A 23714-nucleotide genomic window follows, 5' to 3' on the forward strand; every position below is an offset into this window, starting at 1 on the left:
GCAACAACAAATTCCATTGTGGACAATAACAACTCTATCTGTATCTCACATGGGGACAGAGTAGGAGAGGTGACCACTGAACGCTGATCATCATTATTTAGGCCTAAACTCATAAGCATTTCTTGTATTGGGCAAACACAACATTTCAGCCTAAGAATGAGGTAGCAGCTGGTGCTCTAACAGAGCAACCATCCTAGCACTGCCTCTTTCCCTTGTTTCACATAGCCTATGCTATTTCAAACAGCTTTATCCCAATACTGAAGGTTAAAACAACTACTCTTAGGCATGATGGGTTAAAAACATTCTAGCAAGAATGATTCAGACTTTAAAGATTGACAACTTTAGGGGAACTTAGCTCATGTTCCGTCTACCCAAGAGTTAGATAAGATCATGCATAGGCCTACCCTGCTCTTCTCTGTCTGACACATTTAGCCTAGCTTAGCATAATTCAGTTATAGCGTTTTTTTGGCTATAGGCTAGCGATGGGCTAACTGGCCTATCCCACTTCCAGTGAAAAACCTGGTGTGTTCCTTGAAACTCTTTGTTGCGTATTCACAAGGAAAGGTGGCACCCCTCTGGACCACCACACCCTGAAGGGAAATATCAGTGATAGCGTCAAAAAATATTTACTCACTAGTCATTAGAGTAAAACAATTACAAACAATGATTGTTGCTGCCAAAACAAAGTCTCTATGTTGCACACCCACAGATTATCATATATTTTTAGGCCGTCATTATCATATATTTTAGTCTTATAGACATAATAACGTAGAGTTTGTATACAAATAAAGGAACAAAATAGCTTTGTAAAGATTAACATCTTTCAATCTCAAGATGCTTTATTTGGTTTATATATATATATATATATATATATATATATATATATATATATATAGAGAGAGAGAGAGAGAGAGAGAGAGGGTCATTTTGATCCAGTATTGAAATGCTGAATTATTTCACTTGGTTGTTTTGTTTGTCATGGTGGTTTGGAAAGACCCTCAAATTGAAATTAATATGACAAATATAGACTATAACCACTCCTCCCAACATAATTCCTCAAGTATTCCGCCCCTCAGTTTAGATGACTGCTGCTATTGAACTGAATTTAGCCAAAAACAAATCCATTGTTTTGACAACAGACTGCCAATCAACTAGTGATGCACTGATTGCAATTTTCTGGGCCAATTCCAATTTCCAACTTTTCATAGATTTTGACCTGCCGATACCAATTTTAGCCGATTCCAATTTCATTTGTTTCTCACCACTTTACAGCATACACAAATATTTATTTTCTATCTTTCCAGCTGACAGTGTTGGACATTCACACACTACTAAATGCACTGTGTTATGGAACAACCTTTTTTTCCTCCTCACATCCAATATCCTACTAAAAATACAAAAACAATTTTCACGATACATTTAAACATGCTGCCATGGAACATATTTCCATAGTCATTGATGCATATGCATTATGGGAGGGCGAGGGATAAGTGGGAGTATCACGCAAACACACCGGTCGCCGGTCATGGCCGATCCTATGAAAATCGGCCATTTCCGGTAACCAGTCGATCAATCAGTGCATCTCTACAATCAACAGTTTGTGACAAACGCTTCAAGAAAATCTTTAGAAATCGCTGCATCTCTTATGGATTAAGTCTGGATAACTGAGTTGGGCTTAAAGAAATTCTAAAATAACGTTTATGCCTTTACACCTTTACGTCTTCACCAATTTCTACAACAAACATGGGGCACTCCTGAAAAGGTCACCTGCTTTCTGTAAACTCTAAAGACATGAGACTATAAAAAAGTAAAACGAGGGCCTGGCCTGTCCTCACCACTCCCCTTCACACAGAAACAAAATGTAGATGACCTATGAGAAAGGATAAAACTCTCATCTTCAAGTTCAAGTTAGGGAGTCAAGTTTGACTCCCTAAAAAAACTATTATAAGGGACGGGGGCAAGCTCAACAAGCCTGGTATTGCCAGAAGACACCTGAGCTCACTGGACAATGTCAAAGGAGAAGGGCTTGGTTGATCTAGAGAGCTGTTAATCATGATGAAGAGGAAACACTTTTATTTCAATTCTACTGCAATATAGCTCTGACAAAAGAAGACGGTACAGATGCCACAACTTGGTCTGTTTTCATCTGTGGTAATGTGGAAATGACTGAAGAATGTGGAAAAAAGAAAATAGTTCAGGCTTTTTGCAAATCTCCTTGCCTGGTTTAGTAAGTCTGATTTACCAACTGTTCTGCTTGGCCTCGCAGAGCAAGGCCAATCTCAGTTCCTCACACTAACAAGTAAAAACTGACCTATTATTTTTTAACACATCTTTTAAAATATTCATTCAACTCCCCAACCCCTAGTTATTCATATTCATCCGCACCACAGAGCACACAGTGACTTACGGGAGTATAAAAGAGTTCTGATGGGTACTATTGCCCCTTCCTGTTGGAATGACACGTGGCCACTAAAGGCCAATGCCCCCCGGAGGCGACATTCGCATCTATTGATTTGATGCTCAAGAGATAGAACTATTTTCTAAACTTTGGTCGCATCGGACGCCGCCAGTGGGCGCTGGCCTTAAGTATGTACTGAAATATTCACCTCTGGCCCGTAGCCAGAAAATCTGGACATCTCCACAATCCATAGAAACTGCCCATACACTAGTCCACTGCTACAGGTTTGTAGGCCACTACAGTAATTCACCATGGTAAAAACACTCTTCTATTTATTAACATACTTCCTATTCATAGATAAAGAAGGACTTGAGCTTAAGCTAACAACCTGCAGTTTCCTTACACTGTGTCCCCTGTTAATAAGTAAACAGTACTTTCACTATGATGACCCTCGAACATGTGTGTGTGCTGCTGTGTGAATGTTCAATGCTTGTTGAGGAAAATATGTCCAGCTGACAAGAATACACTCCGACATTCATCACTACCACAAGGAGGGGTTGGATGCCAAACCAACAATGGTTACTGGCGTCAACCCTCGACCTGAGATGTAATACACAGTTTTGAGTTATTGCAGCTGGGAGGTGGAAGGTGTCAAGACACCTACAATCTTCTCACCATATGTATCCGTACATAGGAACGTCCAAAGCAAGGCTAGTGTCATAATGCCTTGCACTGTATTATCGGCTAACTTTTTGACAGAAATATCCTTTATTTAACTGATTATATGCATAGTTGTAAACGTGTTAGTTGCAATATCCTGCATGTGCAGCTAGGGTTTATATCAACGTTTTTTTGTATGAATAATTTCTATAACTGAATCATTGCCATTCTGCATGTTTCATCTTACTCTGAGCACTGAGACTTTTCTCAGTATTTGTCATTTGCTAACAAACAGGTCTATGGAATGAATGAATGAATGAATGAATGAATGAATGAATGAATGGTTAACATACCCAACTCTGCTTGTGCATGCATTGTGATATAACAAACAAGTCATAAACAGTAGTAAATTCCCTCTTAAAGTCTTGGATGATACTGAAACATTTCCGGACAGTCAATTGTCCATATGTGAAAACCATGCGTTCTTGTTGATACTCATGGGCATGATGAGCCACTTAGGCTCCATTAGTCAGCATCCTGTGGACGCAATGTACACTTATGAGATGATGTAAATCAGCTTAGGCCTACATCTCAGCTTTAAGGACTTTCATTAGAAACCAGTCATATCTCTGAGATCTGTATGGATGTTCAGTAAAAAGCTGATGTCCATAACCCCCTCTCTATCTCTTTCCCAGGTTAAAGTGGAAATCCAATCTCTAAGTATGTACATCACGGAGGCAAGTGATGGTGTCCACCACCATACTCCCTACTGTGCATACTCCCTACTGTACAGAACCCTTTTCTGTCCGTTTCTCTCTCTCTCTCTCTCTCTCTCACACACACACACACACACACACACAGCCTACCTCGGATCCAGAGGATGAGAGACATGAACGAAGGCAACGTAGACATCTTGGTCAAACTAACATTTTGCTTGTTCAAATTAAGCTGTATGGCTTGTAGTCTACTAGCAGCGAAGGGGCGTTGGCATTATTCGTGCATGTGATCCTTTGTAAAGACAAGGCGCCCAGCATGACAGAACAACTTGACAGCTATCTCAATTTCCTGGGCGGTGGGGAAAGGCTATTATATGTTACACATAAATATGTGTTTTGTGGAGGAGCATGAGCATTGCTGCGTTACAGTAGGCTATCGTTTACGAAATAGGCCTATAGAGGTAGGTTACAGTGCTAATTTCAGGGTTCTGGATTTCTGTTCCGTCACAATAACAGGAAAGCACGGATGCAGATGCACACGCAAACACCTGTATCTGCACGGAATTTACGCAACATCATTAGGCCTTTTAGACAGATGTTTTGACTCTGCGACCAGTGCTTAATGATTCCATTGAAAGACTGCACATTCATTCATTCACTCACTCAATTGACAAGGTCCTGTCTACTCAACTGGCCAACTGACACCCCTCCCCCTCTCTAAAACAAGCAGGTCGCTTACCTGTACTATGACGGTGTCCTCCCGAGACCCACTGATACGGTTCTGTTCGCTCTCCCATCCTCCGCTTATCAACTCAGTTCACTCCCTGGGCCAACCAGAAGCAAGGCGTTGCTGCCAGTGTCGTACCGAACGGAGTGCTTCTTCTATGAAAACGAATCACCAACACGTACCCTAATGCACCCAGTTCCCCAATTGACGGGTTGACACTCAGGAATTCAGGTCAGGCAATTCCGCGGAGCTATGAGGCTGTGTCATTTCAATACGTCCCAGCGGACACAGTCAGCTCCAAGGATTTGGTAGTCAGACATTCGTTTCTCTGGCACACTCCAATGCGTCGTTGATACTAGATCGTGCGTGTTTTTTCATGGCAATAGGCTACGAGTAACGAGTTTGTCAAATCATTCTGTCTAATAGTCAACGAAATCGATTCCTGACAGGTAGTAACATATTGCGAACACGTCGCATAGACCGTTTAAAATTTTGAATTACATACCCTAATGTTTCATCATCAACGTATTAACTAACAGGGTAGCCTAACTCCCGAAGCCCTTGCCAGGCAGCCTGTGTATCCAGCAGTAGTAGATCCAGAGAAATTGGTTGCCGTATAGACTACCCCTCCTTTACGCATTTTTTATAGGAAAATAAACTGAGAGGGTATTCTCGTTCCCATCTCCGGCAGCAGGGATAGCTCCCGAAAAATGGTTGCGCAAATCGCGTAGTTTACGTCATCCTTTGAGTTACCACAACTCCCCTTGGACCTGCGATGTTTGCGTAAGTCTTTGCGCTTTCTCTCTATCAGGGAAAACCACAGCTAGGCGGCTGGATTGCGTTCCATGGGCTTTGTGAATAGTGTGGAGTCTCCGAAAAAGAGAGATTGGGCGTGGGGCTGCGTCATATCCTGAGGTTCATATATGCTATTTTAATTAGAAGGGTGTGCCTCCACTCTGCTGTTTATGTATTAATAATAAAGTAGGTTACAAAAGGCTACAAACTAGACAGTACAATGTATTTCAGCCACCATGGTGCAAACAATAGGCTACAAGTTCATGCTTATAAGCATACATTGCATTTTTATCCCAATAGCCTAATTAGGATACATAAATCTGCATTGATATAACACCTCACACAAAGCTACTTTACCTATTTAATTTCTTAAATATACTTTTGGTTCTTCCTGCAAGTTGACTATTCTACGGGAATAGAACATCTGGGGGGAGGGGTTTGTATTAGCAGATAATACACACACACACACACACACACACACACACACAACAAGAGCATAGGATTTTAAAAGTTACTGATGTTACCATCACCATTATAGTTTGTTTTTCCCCACACATGTTTAAAGGTGATGTCTGATTTTAGAATGGTTAGTAAATAAATATTCTGACACCATTCTAACAAATACTGCACAGGTGTCTGCAAGTCTGAATAAATAACTCCTTCATATTTTTCTTGATGTGATTTTTCTTGATTATTTCAAATGTCATGGTATATTTTATAAATCCTCCTGAAGTTTTATTAAATGTGCATGCAGCAGCTGGCAGTGCTGTAAGTTAACAGATGTTAATCACTGATCCGGGATAAGGTAAGCTGCAGACCTGCATCATCACGCTGGCTGAGGAAAGATCACTTGCCTTACATTTCTTCTTTAGGGATTATATGATTTTGAATTTGTGCTCTCTTTTAAACCATGTTATTGTATTGTGTATGTACCCTGTCTTCCCTGTACTTCATATTTAGTGGTTTAAAGGATGTTTCTGGGGGGATTAGGGGTTAAATGCTTAAATGCTAAGCCCTTGAATTCAATTTTGGGATATTGGGTGTAAGTGAATTACAGGATTTCTCAGATTTAACACAGAAAATACACATTGTACCTATACTGCAACCCCCTCTATTTGCAGAGAAAATGGTACATCCCAGGCTCTCTTTTCCCCTCCCTCTTCCTCACTCTCCCTTACCAGTGTCCTCCATCACTCTGTTCTCCCCCATTCTGTCTCCTTGAGATTCAGACTAGGCCCTTTTCCACTGAAAACTGGAACTGCTGTATGTGGATCACTTCACTCCTTGCCCTGGACGAAGCAGATAAAAGACAGAGCAACAAGAAGGAAAAAGAAGGTATGTCACATGCATTTGTGTTTCTATTTTGGTGTTATTTTGAGTTAGGGTCAGGGATTCGGATGCGGAGAGGTGGTATGGCCTGTGCAGCCTCCCCTTTAAATGCGTAACACATGCATCCTTACTGAGACACCATGATGCATCTTTTCCTCTTTCCTTCTTCCTTATTATTGTGCCTCTGTTTCTCCCTTTCTCTCTTTGTTTCAGACAATTATTTCATATATTCCTCTTTTCTGTCCCTCCCCCCTGCTCTCCATTGAAGAAGCTTATGAGTCATGGCATGTTGCAGAGAAAATGTTGGGCTTTGCAGGGATGTATCTGGCTTTCTTGCTGACACAGTGCGAGTCTAGATCTCTAACACACTCATGCATGGTTTTACAACCGCTGGTATCAGAAGATGTTCTGTCCAGAAATGAATTACTCCTCTCTAACTCTGACAGAGGCCTCTTTGTAATGGTGGAACTGTGAGCTGCTATCTTAGAGTAGGCTACAGTCAGACAGGAACAGTCTGTCACACACACATACACCCTGGAGAATTTCCACCAAATATGGGATTAAAAGGCCAATGACTTTGGCAACCAGCCTAAACTCAAAATGAGTAAAACATATGGCAGTGTGACTGAACGCTGCAGATAATGTCATCTCCATTTCAAGGTCAAATGTGGATTTCTTCACTCAATCTATTCATATGTTCTGCAGTGCATGAAAGGCTAAGGCCTCTCATGCATGAACTGATGTTTTGAAAACATGATAATAAGCATCAAATGACCTAAATCTCTCTTTCTTTCTCTCTCTCTCTCTCTCTCTCTCTCTCTCTCTCTCTCTCTCTCTCTCCATCTGTCTCTAGCCACACCCACTTGGAGACAGATACTAAGTCTTGACTCGGCCACCTCAGCTTGAAAAGTCACATGGAAGCCAAAGCAAAGAGTGGGGCCCCGAAGCCCAGCTCCAAGGCAGAGAAGAAGGAGCCTGCAGCCCCCAAGCCCGATGCTGCCCCACTTGCTGCCCCTGTTGAGCCAGTGGCCCCTACTGAGCCAGAGAAGCCAGCAGAGGAGACGGCGGCTGATGAGGGAGCAGCGGAAGGAGCTGAGGCCGCAGATGCCTGTACCCTAGAGAGCCTAAAGCCCTTCCTCATTGGTGGAGCTGTCATTGCCCTTGGGGCAATCCTGGTTGGGGTGATTTTATTGGCAAAGAAGAATTGACCTGCTTTCTACTGCAGGTTGAGGGGTGAATGGGTATACTAATGATCTGTTCATAGACTATCATAGAGTTGGTGTTTATATTTAAGGGGGGTGGGAAGTCACTGCGCTTCTTAATTTCAGCACGGTTCTGATTTTGTGCTTAGCAATGAAATTAACAATAATAAACCTAGAAAGGGTCCATTTGGACATACTTATGTTTTATTGATGATCAGTTCACTGATGTAGACACCTGCAGTCTCCCAACCTACACAACCTGTCAAAGCAATGCATGTGGTGACATACATCCATTGACACAACAACGAATGCAACACTAGTTAACGATAGACTATCCCAACCCTGCTCAAGGAGCGATTTACTACTGGCCAAAGCTGAACACTCAATTCTTAATTTCAAACAAAAACAATTTATAACATGGCAAAGTTAAGTTTACTTGCCAATATCCATTTACAATTTATTGGTTACTTGGCTGCAACGTTACAGCATTACTTGTCACAACTTCTCCACAAACACATTCCATTCTTACAATTAAATTTAAAGTCATAACTCCTCTGATATAAATGCTACTTCCAGTCATTCATCCATTCCACAATCACATAGTGTCATGAGTCAATAGTTGGGGTTGACATAGTCAAATCATGAAAAGGCTTTATGTGACCTTGCGTCTTCAATACAAAGCATTTAACAGAGCATTTAATATCATTTCTATATATTGTTTGGAAAACAAAGCACCTCAGTGCTGAAGTCTAATTTGGTGGTGAAGTTATGATACATATCTTAACAAATTAGCTTTATTTGTGACTCATAACTACATAAACACTAAAAAGTTTAAAAAGTTAAACACTACACAATCCTCTGGGCATAATATCAGTTAGAAGTGGCATTAGGTGCGTACAGACGCAAGGCTGTGAAGGGTCGAAATGTCTATGGGCAAGAATTGTTTCCAGAACGAGTGTTATTTCAAATATTTAAACTGTGAAAGAAAGGCAGTTCATAATATATTCTCTTTCAGCATAACTGTGCCAAGATATTTTGTGTGGTGTGTAAGTTATGGAAATCAAAGGCAAGACTATTTTGTGAGTTACCCTCAGTCCCACAGTGCTAAAGAGGTCTTGTAAATAATTTATATTTTATTAGTTGAAAGCATATCTTTATGTATATGAAGAACACTTGAGATATAACTAATTTCATTCATGTGAGCACTGAAAGATATTGATCCCATACATTTACAGTTTCAATTGATTTAAGATTTCTCTTATTCAAAAATGACCAACTTTACAATATGTGGCCTAAAGGCGCATGAATCCATAAAATCCATATATGCATTGTGTTTTCTTGTGTTTGTATAAAAATAACATGCACTTATATGTATAGCTCATGTACATAGATGAAAGTTATTCTGTGTTTTTTTCTCTATGTTTACCACAAGGTGATGTCACATCAAAGCAGAGTTTCTCCAACTATACGATACACTGAAGCAAATATTCTAAAGTAGATCTGGCTTGCTTGCTGACTCATAGACTGTATTCATTATGTTCAGACACACGTTCAGACATTTAGAAATGCAGGAGTGCACAAAATGCAATGGGGTCCACAAAATAAAACATTCCTGGACTTTAGAATGGCCAGAAAAATGTTAATGCAATGTTGAAGGCATAGAGTTTCGTATCTGTGTATGCATCTTGTTCTTCTGTTTTGAGTGTTGTAGCCTATTGCAATTGTCAAATGTAAAACAAGATACACAGAATGCACAGGAAAGCTTACAACCTCTTTTCCCGGTCCTTCAAATGATATCACTGTTGAGTCAAGAAGCACTTTTATTATTTGACCAAACCTACAAGCTGCCTTTTTAATTATGTTCATGTTATGTTTTCCGGTTATGTTATAGGCCAGATGTCATGATTTTACTACCATTTAAATCAGAACTGAAATTGGTCACCATCCTTTGGTCATCCTAAGGATTTGAAGAACTCCTTATCCCCCTGCAGTTACATGTCGTTTATGACCACTGCATCAAAGGTTTATACGCAAATGCATTAAGGAGAACTAGCCCAAAAATACCCACACAAATCACTTAACCTATGACACTGATCATTTTATTTAGGCTTTCTTTTTCTCTCAAGAGCGTATAAATGCAATAATTCCTAAATACTTTTTCTTTCTGACATTTCTTTGCAGATAAGATGATGATGATGATGATGATGATGATGATGATGATGATGATGATTATGACTGAAATCAGATGAATAGCCTAACTTTTCTGTCAATAACTAGCCTACAGTGGTGATTGCAATATTTGTGGTGGTACTGAACTGAGTTCGACTGTGATGATAAATCAAGAATGGTGGTCATAGAGGCCTTTTATTTTTTATTACACTGTAGCCTCTCTTTGCTCTCCTGCCCTCTTCCAACTCACACTTAATAAAGTGGCTCTAATGGCTTGTCCTTTATTAAAGACAAATGAAACATTTGTTGTCAGACTGATATTTATCAACATGCTTTGTGGTTATTGATGACCTTCTTACCACAATAACATTTTTAAAAATGACTTATTCTGTCAAATGAGATTGACAGAGCTATGAATTCATTTAATCAGGCTTGAAGGTCAAATTTTGAAAACACAAATCTTTCTTAACCATGATTCCAATCCAATATCTGGGATCGTGCAAAATAAAACTTTAATTAAACTCGATCCGACTATTTGCCTTATTCTGTGCCTGTTAATGCAGAAAGAGAGATTGTGAAATCACCAAATCATATGGCAAATAATGGCCCTTCTGCCTCTCCGTAGATTAGGCTGTTCCAATCGACATAATACAGAGGGGTCAATTTCCGCTGAAATATGAATCAAACTTCATGTTTGTTGGGTTAAGACGTGTCTTCAAGGGGAAAAAAACTGTATGCATATCTTATAAATATTACTCTATTATCAGTAGCATCTCAAGAGTTTAATTCATCAGTGTTAAATTACGTTTGTTTGCCTTTTTTATTTGCACAAAGACAACCCGGAAGTTAAACCTCAGTGTTTTGAAGCACGCTAACCGAGAGTAACGTGAGGTCTCTCTTGGTAAATAACGTTATTTATATGTGTTTAATCATTTCTTGCTATCTTTAGAAATATATCGGTACTAAAGTAAGAAATCACTTAATTTATGTGACAACCAGCTGGCTGAATTAGTAGAAAGATTTTCATTCAACGATTGGCAACACTGATATTATGAAATAGTTAACGTTATCCGCTAACTTCGTTAGCTTGCTTTTGTTGAATTCTATGAAGTGGTGTTAAAGTATGTGTTACAGTAGCGGGTGGATATAGTATCCAGTCGTTTCAAGTAGATACCAAGTGGCTTTGTGTTTAAATACGTTATTTTCTCTTTGACATCAATCATTAACAGCTACACAATGATTATTCCGGTGCGGTGTTTCACGTGTGGGAAAATCGTTGGCAATAAATGGGAGGCTTATTTGGGTCTGCTCCAGGCTGAATATACAGAAGGGTAAGTGTTTGCTTTGGCTGTTTCATTCTGATAGCCACGTTTATCGAAGCTTCTTCCCTTTTGTAATTCGTAAATTTGAACGGAGACTAACAGTGCCTATGTGATTTAACGTCATATTTTCTCATGATATCTCACTAGTGATGCTCTCGACGCGCTTGGGCTGAAGAGATACTGCTGTCGAAGAATGTTGCTGTCTCACGTGGACCTCATTGAGAAGCTGCTGAATTACGCACCCCTTGAGAAATAAACATGCATGAGACTGTCCAACACAACAGCGGTCACTTGTATTGACCATCACACAATGGATTACGTCAGTTTGCAATACGTTCCCACTCTTTTCTGTTTATGTGTCTTTTTGTAATAAAAGTTCGAAATGATCAACTATGTTACTGTCGATCTAGTTTCTTAATCTATTAGAAGTTGCATTTCAGTCAGCTTGAACTCGCATATTCTTGGTGGTTTGGCTATATTGCAAATTAACGTTGAGTATGTACTTGTCGCAATGCTTAGTACACAGATATAAAATGGAGTCCTAGATTGGTATACCCAAATTACATACATCCATGCTCACAACTATCAAAAAGGAAATATAAGTATAGATATGAAACTGGCTTAATTTAACACATTAGTGTTATAATCTTTCTAGTTTACTTACTTTCAAAATTGCAGGCTAATTTACAGCAGGAGCATTAACGATCACATGACATTTCCAAGCCTTTTGTCTATATCCTGATCATTAATTAACTGATGGAAGCAATTCCCAGCTACTTGAATTTGTCTCCTTGAAAGCCCATGAAACAATTATAAAATGTTTTTCATATCAGTGTTCATACTTTACACTTAAATCTCAAAAGTGACAAACATCAATGGCATACACCTGTGACTTAACAAAGACAACACTTTTAATCCAAGGTCACCAACGAAACCAGAGACATGAAAACTTATATATTCCTTTTAATTCTGAGATTGTACTTACAAAAGAATGAAGCAGAAATGATCAAAATAAACAGTGAACATATAAAAATTAATATTTGCAGTACCACAGCACTAGTGACATCTGAAACTTATCAACTTGAAGAATTTAAATCTATTAACTTTAATGAAGCACGATCTCTGTTCCAACATAACCGGGTGGTGATGGGACACTTGGGTATGATTAATTCTGACAGAACCTCAGTGTTGAAAACTAACAAGGGGTTGGGGAAAGTTGAGTGAAATATTGGAATGACCAAGGTAGGGCACCCCCCTCCACTTGTGCTACCTTTGGGTCCTCAGACATCCTGGCACAGAATCCTTTTTTCCAAGGGACCCTCTATGCTGCAAACATGAGTATGTTCTGAAATGTCCTGTGTGGCACAAAAGTCAAACTATGAAACCTGACGCATTATTTTGTTTTGACATCTCAAAGAAAATAAATAGAGTGAACTGACACCCACATTTTTATACAGGTGAACTTTCAGTAGTGGCCACAGCTGTCTAGTCTATTGAAACTGGTGGTGGAAAAAGACAAAGCTGCACCTAGCGGTGTCGATCCCGGTGTTCTCGATGTCGGTCTCGCTGCACCCGCATCCGCTCCCGGTCTCTCTCAGCGCTAAGAGAACGGTCTCTGTACCGGCGGGACATTCCTCCTGCTTCCCAGTTTTGACTGTAGGAGCCCTCCCTGTCTCGGTCCCGATCACGCTCTCGCTCCCTCTCTCGGTCCCGGTGTTCCCTGTCACGTGAGCGTTCCCTCTCACGTGATCGATGTTTCTTCCTGGAAAGTGCAGACAAAATTTAATGAAGCCATACTACATCTTAGTGGTGAAGGGACTCATTTCTACAGTTCAAGATCAAAGGAACACAAGCAGAATACCAATACCTACATACAAACATACACACAGATACACACCTTGAGCCATAAGACTTGCTCTCAATGGAGAAGAGGCAATCTTTGAGTGAAGTCACCAAAGCCCGACAGCGTTCATCACTGTACACTCGAGACTGTTTAATGACTGCAATTGCAGTGAGGAGGGTCTCTACAGCCAGGGACACATCTCCTAAGAGAAAAAAACAGAAGAGATTTTCATTACTCATCATTTGAAATATTTACAAGTATTTTCATCTCATCACTTAGTTATTACAATCAATGACCCAGTGTGTTATTAAGTAGAGTTCACTGGTCATTGAACCCATGACCCTGAGATTTGACCTATCTGAGGATCAGCATGATCTGAAGTACGTATACTAAGAGCAGCTAAGAGCATCTGTGCATTTTTGTGTTTTGACAGACCTGCAGCGGCTCCTGCCACAGCCTTGCTGATGGCACTGCTGGCGATGGTTTTGTTTCTGTTCATCAATTCATCATATTCGCTGTCTGGCAGTGGAGGTGTGGAGTCCTCCCTCTCCCTACTGATGACAAAAAGATATTCTAGTAAAAACACTACGTCTTACAGCATCTAATTGATTTAAACTTCAGCTTTGGGTACATATTTGCATCAATGTTGACTGACCTTTGTCGGGAGTAGGGTGGTGGGTTGTTGTAGCTCTCCTGAGGAGGGGGGAAGAAGGCTGGGTTGAGATGAAGGGCAGGTGGGGGCTGATGTGTGGGGATGTGGGGGGGTGGCGGTGGGTAAAGTGGAGGAGGTATTGGAGGTGGTAAGAGGAGTGGCGGGGGGGGGGAGGGGGATATAGAGGGGGGGGTCGGCCATAAAATGGCATAGCGATGGATGGGAGCTTGTTGACATGGGGATGTGGTGGCATAACAAGCGGTGCGTGGCTGGGTGGGCATGGCTCAGAAGAGGAAGGAAAGTTGGGGCGGTTGTCCGTCACTGACTCGGACTCTGACTTGGAGTTGGAACGCTGAGGAATACCTGAGGGGAGACAATTAATTCATATGAATATATTATGACACTGTGACCGTTGAAATGACCAAAGCGCTCTTCTAATTGCCTTGTGGAGAATCATCACTGCATTTCAAGTATAACGGTGCCTTAACTCAGAGAGATGTTTCTGTTATGTGTTCTTCCACATGTGATTGTTATTTCATTCCGTTCCTGTACTGCCCTGCCTATATCTGTCTGTGTTTATGTGTTTAGAGATAAGAGGGAATATTATGGTTTTGCAGTGTTTCACTGTTCTGCATGGCTGCATCAGTAGCTATCTGCTCTGGATTGCCAGGTTGCCACTAATCTAATTCAGTGTGGTCCACGTAAGATTGGATGACCAAAGGCATCTCCCGACAGCCTGGAAGGATACTTAAACCCTAACTATTCCCTTGTCTAGTTAGAGCAGCTGGTGGATCTTTAGGTGAAGTCATGCGGTCTCTCCTTTGATGCGCATCATTATAAATAAAACTCTGTTCCTGATTTTTCCTACTATTGGTCTGACTGGGTCTTCATTAATCTGTGGTATCAATATTACCATCAAAGTGTACTTACGTTTGTTTGCCAGTGTTTCAAACACTGCAAGGTTCTGCCGTGTGGCAAAACGGCAATCTACCCTCTCTCCGTTGATGTGACACTGTGGCATGGTCTCCAGCAACTTCTGCAAGGAAGCCTCAGTGGACACCACAAGTTCAGCATAGCTGTTAGAGAAATAATGCTGATGAGACATCCATAAACACTTGTGGAATAAACTTATCCTTGATTAAAAGTGAAAACATACCCTCTGGACTGGCCGTTTGCCCGATTTTCTGCAAACTTGATTTCCAAAATGTCCTTGACTCCCATCGTGCTTGCCAAGGTTAACAGATCAGTGTCTGAGGTCCACTGTGTTTGTGAATACAGAGAGAGGAAAACCATATAAATTAATACAAGAACCTACTTTAAAATAATGTGTTAAGTGATGAATAAGTGTTAAGTTCATGAAAAAGGGTAAAGAGGAACAGAGAGTGTATAATAAATTGGATGAAACAGTCAACATGGAAGCAATGGAACAGTGCAAAAGAAAATATCCAAATTTATTCAAAGTCAAAGTTAAACGGTCTGGAAAATCTCATGAAGACTCACCCAGGAGAAATTTCCAACATAGACTGAAAGCCTCTTGGTCTGTCCCCCACTGTAGCTGTATGTTATTAGTGGTTTGGGGTTATCATGTTTCTCCAGGTCTTTGTTATGTGTCCTGACGTCCCCTCCTGACATCCTTCTCTGATCCACAGAACCAGTTACTACATCATCATAAAGATCATTTGGATCCACTGAACCCATGAAGTCCCCTTCCTAATAAGAAAACAGAAGGAGTGAACACAATCCCTTTCTGTACACTCGATCAATTCCTTAATAATAAAACTAAGTTATTATTGTGGAACATGCTCTAAAACCTTTTGAAATACAAGTGATACGGTCAGTTAAACGGTTTGTCAATCTAGCCCGAAACTCACAAAGTTGACTTCCTCTGCTGAAACCACCATGCGAAATGTCAATTTATCTGCCCTCATAATGCCGCCAATACGTACAGGTGTTTCAAGTTACTGCAACTAACGAAGCGTTTGAAGAACATGAGCATGTGGTCTGTGATGTGAAACACACTCAAGTCATCAACGTCAATAATACCTCACCTCCCCATTGTTTTGATTGAAGTCATCGTAGATATCTATAAGTTCTGGCGCTAGACCATCCGGCGCTGCAGACGCCGCCATCCCCTTGTCTTTGAAACGTGGCCTTTGCAGGTCACGTTTGATTATGCTGTTTTATACCAGCCACTGTTCGATGTACAGTTAGCGCATGTACATGTTATGCACTTTGCCGCTTTCTAAATCTGAATGATAATATCAATTATTTTAACTGGATAGCTTACTAGGCTACCAACGACCCTCCCCCTCTTCACTCAAATTGCGAGCTTTCCGAATAATTCACAAAATATCAATTCACTTGAATGTTTAACAGAATAAACCTGAAAATCTGGGTAGAAATTTGCCACAGCATTTGTTCGCAAATTGGCATCCATGCGGCATTAGTTTTACGGAGAAGCAAATTTTGCTTTCCATCGAACATCACACAGCGGAAGCACAAACTATAGCCTGTGTGTTTGTGATCAAAGTTCGGTTTGAAACAATGAATACATCATAAGGTTCCCCAAACATAGCGCACAGAAACGTGTCTTGTGCGACTAATAAGGTAATGTTATATCACTGGTCAAAATAAAACACGTATTTTGTGTTGTAAGTATTATGGATACCATTTTAAGTTGAAAGTGTATATTTAGATATTCCATTTCTGGAAATTGTATAGGTTTATTCATGCCCTCACCAAGATGGCCGTGAATTGAAGACGTGCATTTAACGTTATATGAAACTGTTGTGTAAATGTTCGTCCTCTTGAATGGCAACAACCTTCGTTGAGTCGATACAAGTGACAGAGGGTAGTGTTGTTGAAATCTTGAAAGCACAATGATGTCTGCTGTGTTAGCGAGGAGGGTGAGTGGCTCCAGTTATTAAATGCCTTTGTCTGTCGTTTTGATAGCAAATGTAAAAACGTAAGTGTTCTGTGGGAGTTGGGCTTGACCACAACTGCATAGGTTGTTTAGCAAGCTAACTTTAGCTGTAAGTTAAGGCAGAGTTGTTTGTTTGGGCACGGGGAAATAGTTATCTAACGAATGTAATATGCTATCCAGTATGCACAAATATTGTCCGAGTAGGGCCGATAGCAATCTGCTGACTTTTAGCCTAAGTTATGGCTCTGGCTATCACCTATCGTTACCTGTAAGCTAATGGCAATTCTTCAGCTAGCCTGTTATTTTGTTGGGGAAAGATAGCAGCACAACATGTCCGTGGATCAAATAATAACAGTGTCGGAGTAGATTTGGTTAATGTATCCTTATAACGTTGTGTTAACTGCTAGATAAGGTCGCTGTTCTGATATGAACATGTGTTATGAAATCGTCCGCAGCGGGTTTGGTAATGGACTGTACCATGAGAGGGTACGTAAAGGGTAAACATTCCAATATCTCATCTGTTCGTAAATGTGTGAATGCGGCAGACACTAGAAAATGTGTTTACATATTTAATTTGCTTTGGTTAAAAATAAAAGTAATCTCAGACTATGATTGCAATCATACACAGTTACTTCTGCACCAACAGAACATTTTCCAATGCAATAAACTGTGAATTAATGTTTTGTACCTATCAGCTTGTTGCTGGCGTCTATCGGGCTTCCCTACGTCCATCAATGGTTGGTGCAGTGTCTGCACGAGGTTACCGTGGTGATGCACCTGAACCCAATATGATTGAAGTCCCCCTGCCACCATGGGAGGAGAAGACGGGCGAGCCTATTGATATCAAGAGGAAAAGACTCTTATATGAGAGCCGCAAAAGAGGCATGCTCGAGAACTGCATCTTGCTCAGGTGAGACCGCAGATGCACACTAGAGGGGGCATCATCCCGTCTTCCCAAAATGTGTAGTGATTGTAGGCCTACAAGACTGTAAAATGTAAAGCTTCACATTCGTAGGCCTTTACAGTGCAATAAACTTGTGACACTTTGTAATATTATTTTATTTGTTATTATTTGCTTTGTCTCAGCCTGTTTGCCAAGAAGTACTTGAACACCATGACAGAAACTCAGCTGCAGCAGTATGACCGAATAATCAATGAGCCAACCAACGACTGGGACATTTATTACTGGGCAACAGGTGAGGAGGGCCTGAGGAATGAAATAGTACAGTACGCTGTGTTTGGAAAATAGGGTCCCGCTGGATTTTCATGTAAAATTTGATTTTTTTGCATATTTTGCTAATATAGAGTCTAAGGAACAAGATTGTTTTTGTCTTCAAATTTTCACGATCCATCTTTAGTGTTTTTTTCTTCTTATGTTTTAAAATAAGCGATTTATATCTAGTCCGAAAAGTGATTTTCACATTTTCTTCTAATTTTTTGACAATTAATTCCACTTTTTGAACACAAAACCCCCAGATAATGTAGAAAGTTTGTTGGTTCTAAAACAATATCCATAGTCAAACTTTGAGTGTCTGAAAAGTGCAAAAACACCTCCACCCTTGTTGCTTATGTCAAAAACAATTTATTAATCTTTGCTTTTCTTGATGCTTTTCTTGACCTGCCATGTCATTCTATTGTCTACCTTAAGAGAAATTTGTCTTGGAAATAATCTATAATAGGACAGGCAACACAGTACACCACTAGGTGTCATAGGCATGGGTAGTTGAGTAACAGTAGGCAAAATTAACAAACAAAAGAATTTATGGTACAAACAAACAGACAAACCACGGATGGCCCTCTCAGAGCCTGAACTAATACAAAAAACAAATAACTCAAGGGACACTAAACCATGTGCATTTGCTCTCTTTAAAAGCAATGGGTTATCCACAGCCAACAGGCTGGGCGTGCCAGAGAAGCAATGAAGTCTTAGAATTAAGAATAAAGCCATGTTCTTCCAACAACAAAAACCACAAACACCCATGCGGCAAAAATATCAAATGACCAGCTGTGTTTCCCAGAGAGGAAGCTATGTATATGATCACCACCCACCGGTGGGCGTGTGCGCCAGCGCTGCAAGTCAGCCTTTCTGCATACACACCTGGCTTTAAAGTTCACCATCCTGGTAGCATACCTATCTACTGCCAAGGCCTGAAGGGGACGGGGAGAATATTTCTGCTACACTGGCAGAGAACTGTGTTCAGTTGTGAAAACAGTGTGTTCAATGTGAAACAGACTGTGGGAGGTGGAAGGGGTTTGAATGCTGTCCGGCAGTATTATGAGTGGAACGTCTTAAGGGGGCCCTTTTTCCCCATACAGCCTGATCTTATAGTGTGTGCCAATTCCATCAAGACACTCCACAATTTCATACTTGGTAGACACCCATGTATCCTGGATTTTGTGGCGACCGTGAAAATGGTTCTTGCAAAAGAGTTTACATGTACATTATATTTAGCAGACACTTCTTGACCAAAGTCACTCACATACTGTATGTCAGCTATATTACAAGGGATCACATTGTCCCCGGAGCAACTTGGGGTTAAGTGCCTTGCTCAAGGGCATAACAGTGAAAGCCGGGAATTGAACAACTTTCAGGCTACTGCATGCTAGCCCAGCTCCTTAACCACTACACTACCACTGCCCACTAGAAAAAGACTAGAGTGCCAGGTGGTATTATGGGTACAGTGTCAGGACTGCACACTGCAATCTCCCAGAAGAACTAAATTTATTGAGTTAAAAACATAACGCAACGTTTTGACCCACCAGGGTCTTCATCAGGCCTCCATCAGGCCGAAACGTTGCGTTATGTGTTATGATTGCAGTGTGCGGACAACTACTCTTCTTTCTTTGATAAGCTTTTTTGTCCTGCACCTGGCCTCAGTGAGGTGGGATGTGCATACAACCACTTTGAAGAGGACTACAGTGTTAGGACCACCATGCCTATGATATGCCGCAGCCTCTTCTAAGTGTCTCCTAGCACTAGCATAGACAGAAGTCAGGTACTCTTGATGTTGCACCACCCAATCAGTCGGTGGACTGTCCCTGTGGTCACCTCCAGTATTTCCAAGTAGGTGGTCGACTGGTAACTGTGGCTTCTGACCGAACATCAGCTCATATGGGGAGTGCTGTGTGGACTGGTACACGGTGGTATTATAGGCGAACAGGAGCTGAGGGAGCAACTGGGGCCATTTACTCTTCTTTTCAGGGGGTAAGGTCCTGAGCAAGTCATGAAGTGTCCTGTTGAAACGTTCACATTGACCATTCCCCTCTGGATGATAAGTGGTGGTTCTAGTCTTTGTTATGATGTAGGTGTCACACAGGTGCTTCAACAGCTCCCCCTCAAAGCTGTGCATAGAACCTACATAGAACCATCTCTCAGTTAGAATCTTAGCTACGGTGGAAGCTCTCTGATCAGGGGTGGGAAAGGCCTGGGTAAACTTTGAGAAAACATTTGTGACTACCAGAACATTCTCTTGTCCTGTGCTAGCCCAATCCAAGAGAGTAAAGTCAATGGAGATTATCTAAGGCTTAGTGGGTAACATATTTCCCAAGAAGGTTCTGGCTTGGGTTGTCTTGCTTTAGCAAGCACAGTGCTCACACTCAGAACACCACTTTTGCACCTCATGCCACATCTGGGGCCAGTAGCACCTCTGTCATATCAAATCTGTGGTCCTGTCCACCCCCAGATGGCCGTGGTTGTTGTGTAGGCTAGTGAGTACTTTGACTCGCAACACCTTTGGCAGTAAAAGCTGCAGCACTGGATCCCTGGAAGGAGGAGCCTGGATCGCTCGGTACAAGGTCATATCCACTTCCTGTATCTGGGACCACTGCTTTATCAACTGCGGACTTCCATTAGTTCACTCCACTTGTCTTAACGGGTATGTGGTCGTCCCTGTCACCAAAACCACAGGTATCTGGAAATACAGGGATCAATCCCTTGCAGGACTTTCAGGTCTCTTTCGGGTTCGACCAGGGATGGTGTCCACCATACAAGATTCTGTCATCCAAGAGTCTTGGATAGGTGCACTCGAGGCTTGTATGTTGGCTATGGCAAGAGGCAGGGGGACGTCCAAGCCGTGTGACACAGATCGCAAAGTGTTAGTGGGGCTTGTAGGAAGCCTAGAAAGGGTATCGGCATTGCAATTAGCTGTCCCAGGACAATATTTGATGTTGTAATAAAGAGGGCAAGCTGAGAATCCCAGCAATGTTCCAGAGCACCCAGTTTCGCTGACTGCAGGTATTGGAGGGGATTGTTGTCAGTGTACACGGTGAACGTGTTGCCCACTCACTTGGCCACAAACCCTGGCTAGCAAAGGCTATTGGTCGCTGTAACCCATCCTTTTCCTGTGACAGAACTGCCCCCAATCCTGCATGGCATGCATCCGTCTCTTAAGATAAAGGGACGACTGAAATCGGCATAACCTAGGACTGGTGCTTGAACAAGCCATTCTTTTAAGGCTCGGAATCCAGAAAAAGTTCTGAAGGCAAACCTGAACGTGACTACATTCAATGTTAACTATCCAATATTCAGATGTCTGTAATTGAAATGTATGCAAATTAGTGCATAATTAATGAGATATTGTTAAATTACATGCATAAACATATATTTTCAGAAAACTTGTAATGCAAAAAAAGATTGTCTCTACATAAATAATCAACTAGTAAAGTTTCATAAGATCAAGGAGTTAAATTTTTTACCCAATTCACCCGTTCTATGTTGCCTATGGAGGCCAGTTTTAGGCCGCAAATGCTAATTAGCAGGTTTAAAACAAAAAAATCAGCTAAGTAAATATGATATTCAGAATCAGCACCCAAAAATACCCTCTTTACCAGTGTTTTCTCACATTTGACCCCCAAGAGATAGTAGTCCCAGTCTTAATTATGCATTATATAAATGATGATGTCATCTAAGTGTGATGGATCGTGAAAATTTGAAGACAAAAAAAAAATCTTGTTCCTTAGACTCTACTAGCAAAATATGCAAAAAAAATTAAATTTTTACAAGAAAATCCAGTGGAATTACACAAGACACCGTACTAAAAGGGTACTAAAAGTTTTATTTCAGATTGTAAATTAAATGTTTATGTTAGACCTCTGCACAGAGTAGGTCTTAGCCCACAGATGTAAGTACTGTTGGTTGTGTCGTGTCTGCTGCTGTCATTCGTTTCAGCAATCCAAGAGAAGCATACACAACAGGTTGTGGAGTTTGGAATTTAAGGCTTTAGGTCTAATCTCATGGGAGAAAAAAAAAGAACTGCTATGCAATGTTAACATGAAACGAGGGAAGATGCAAAAAACGGATATCTGCAATGATTAAAGACCGAAGTGAATTACATTTAGCAGATGCTTCTATCCAAAGTGACATGCATATGATTATTACAAGGGCCATTGTCCCCAGAGCAACTTGGGGTTAAGTGCCTTGATCAAGGCCACAAGGGTGGAAGCCAGGAATTGAACCCACAACTTTGCAGGCTACTGCATGCTGGCCCAGCTCCTTAACAACTACGCTACCACTGCCCCAAGACATCATGACCGCCTCACTTATCACTCCTGCACATGCATTAGCAAGTGTATATATGAAATGCTGAATAGTAAACAATTTGGATGTTTTCTCCCATTTTCCTCCAGAGGCTTTGCCAACACCTGAGCCGTACAGTGGCGAGGTCATGGATCTCCTGAAAGAGTTCACCAAGAACCGGCAACAGGAGCAGCGTCTGGATGCACCAAACCTGGAATACCTGGATGACGGCAAGAACTGAGCTGGCCCAAGGCCTATTCCAGAGACTTGAACATGATCACACGGCACAGGCAGAGTGTGTGACCACATACAATACAAAATGTTGGTATAATAGCTCAGACTTCACAGGCTTATCCTAGGCCCTTTAACGAGGCCATTTATTTTTTGAATTTATTGTATTTAATTTTTCTTAATGGTTTGAAATGGACTGTTGATGTATTTCCCACACATACATCTGTGTAAATCAACAGACAGGACTGAGTGACCCACACAGTCTGGGTTTCAGTATGTAAGAGACGGTATTGATTCATGTTTCATATGTAAAAATTGCTATGACTAGTTGCTGTCATGCGTGTTGACATGACAGGCATTGATCTAAAATGTGTACATAAGTGCATAATTTTATGAAGACTTGATTTAGTGCTTCTCTGTGCTGTTATGCTATTCTGTTTCCTCTTGAATGAATGAATGAATGAATGAATGAATGAAGCAGCAGAGTTAGTTGTAATATGTGGTGTAACGTTTGGCCCATGCAATAAAATAAAGAACTATTTAGTGTTTATCATATATGATTATGCAGTGTTTTCTTTTTCAAATTAGAAATCTGGGCTTAACTTGATGAATAACCAATGTACCGGTAATACTAATCACATTCTGCTTAATGAGGGTTGGATCATGAAAAATGCATCCTGACTGATTTGCAGTACTTGTAAATGGACACATGATGGCAGCAGAGATCATACAATAGTTTGTCCTCCCTGATTCATCCATCATTCAATAAAAATCTGGTTATAGCTGTCTGTGCGAGACATCTATTATTAGTTCAGGTTTATCAGAATTGTAAAGAGTTTTTGCAAACTTATTTTTCAGCCTTGGGAGCAAAAATGAGAAAATATGACTAAATTTGACAGGTGAAAAAAAATGGTTTGCTGTCAAATTTATGATTGGAAGGTGTTTCTTATAGTGTTGGCAGTTTGTGTGTATTTTGTTCTTCCCATGAACATTAGTATGGCAAATAAAAACTACCAGCTATTCACTGTTAGTATATTGCCATCAAAGTCATTTTGTTTTTGTTTGTGCCCTGTACAGTTGATTCAGCAGTGACTTCACATACCCCTCAGGTGATCAACAACACACACACACACACACAGTCAAGCACACATTCACCCAGACAATGAGCTGTCCTGTTGAGTAGGTCTTTGAGAGTTGGGAAGTCCCTCCAGTGTGGATTCAGTGAGTGTTGC

The 23714-nt window shown here is 40.9% G+C and overlaps 4 protein-coding genes and 1 long non-coding RNA gene across 8 annotated transcripts in view; 3 read left to right on the top strand and 2 right to left on the bottom strand.

Moving 5' to 3' along the window:
- Positions 1-5336, bottom strand: part of dagla (diacylglycerol lipase, alpha) — a 42432-nt gene extending 37096 nt beyond the window's left edge. Inside the window, exons 1-2 of one of the 4 annotated variants that reach the window (XM_048262592.1) lie at positions 3925-4214; positions 3412-3595 (exon numbers count right to left, since the gene is read on the bottom strand). In XM_048262592.1, the coding sequence (XP_048118549.1) occupies positions 3412-3455 (44 nt within the window). In that variant the 5' untranslated portion in view covers positions 3456-3595; positions 3925-4214. Of the gene's footprint in view, positions 1-3411; positions 3596-3924; positions 4216-4513 lie in introns of those variants that run through there. The other 3 variants (XM_048262595.1, XM_048262593.1, XM_048262594.1) reach the window with 3 other exon arrangements.
- A 1106-nt stretch (positions 5337-6442) lies between these two features.
- LOC125306793 lies at positions 6443-10298 on the top strand. The gene is made up of 2 exons (XR_007195603.1): positions 6443-6631; positions 7479-10298. It is a non-coding gene; the product is annotated as an uncharacterized LOC125306793 (long non-coding RNA).
- A 518-nt stretch (positions 10299-10816) lies between these two features.
- polr2l (RNA polymerase II, I and III subunit L) lies at positions 10817-11711 on the top strand. The gene is made up of 3 exons (XM_048263271.1): positions 10817-10897; positions 11226-11327; positions 11466-11711. The coding sequence occupies exons 2-3, from the start codon at positions 11233-11235 to the stop codon at positions 11572-11574; spliced, it is 204 nt and encodes a 67-aa protein (XP_048119228.1). The 5' UTR covers positions 10817-10897; positions 11226-11232; the 3' UTR covers positions 11575-11711.
- Positions 11712-12265: 554 nt separating this feature from the next.
- LOC125307152 (cleavage and polyadenylation specificity factor subunit 7-like) lies at positions 12266-16336 on the bottom strand. The gene is given in 10 exon segments (XM_048262983.1): positions 12266-12673; positions 12846-13080; positions 13216-13363; positions 13597-13712; positions 13817-13965; positions 13968-14176; positions 14744-14889; positions 14970-15073; positions 15314-15523; positions 15862-16336. Coding segments are annotated over 9 exon segments (1398 nt in total). The 5' UTR covers positions 15943-16336; the 3' UTR covers positions 12266-12673.
- A 224-nt stretch (positions 16337-16560) lies between these two features.
- Positions 16561-23037, top strand: sdhaf2 (succinate dehydrogenase complex assembly factor 2). Its single transcript, XM_048263791.1, has 4 exons — positions 16561-16719; positions 17432-17646; positions 17823-17932; positions 22362-23037. Exons 1-4 carry the CDS (start codon positions 16693-16695, stop codon positions 22490-22492), a joined length of 483 nt encoding a protein of 160 aa, XP_048119748.1. The 5' UTR covers positions 16561-16692; the 3' UTR covers positions 22493-23037.
- The last annotated feature ends 677 nt before the right edge of the window (positions 23038-23714 follow it).

The sequence above is a fragment of the Alosa alosa genome, chromosome 14 (assembly GCF_017589495.1).
Source record: "Alosa alosa isolate M-15738 ecotype Scorff River chromosome 14, AALO_Geno_1.1, whole genome shotgun sequence".
NCBI lineage: Eukaryota > Metazoa > Chordata > Actinopteri > Clupeiformes > Clupeidae > Alosa > Alosa alosa.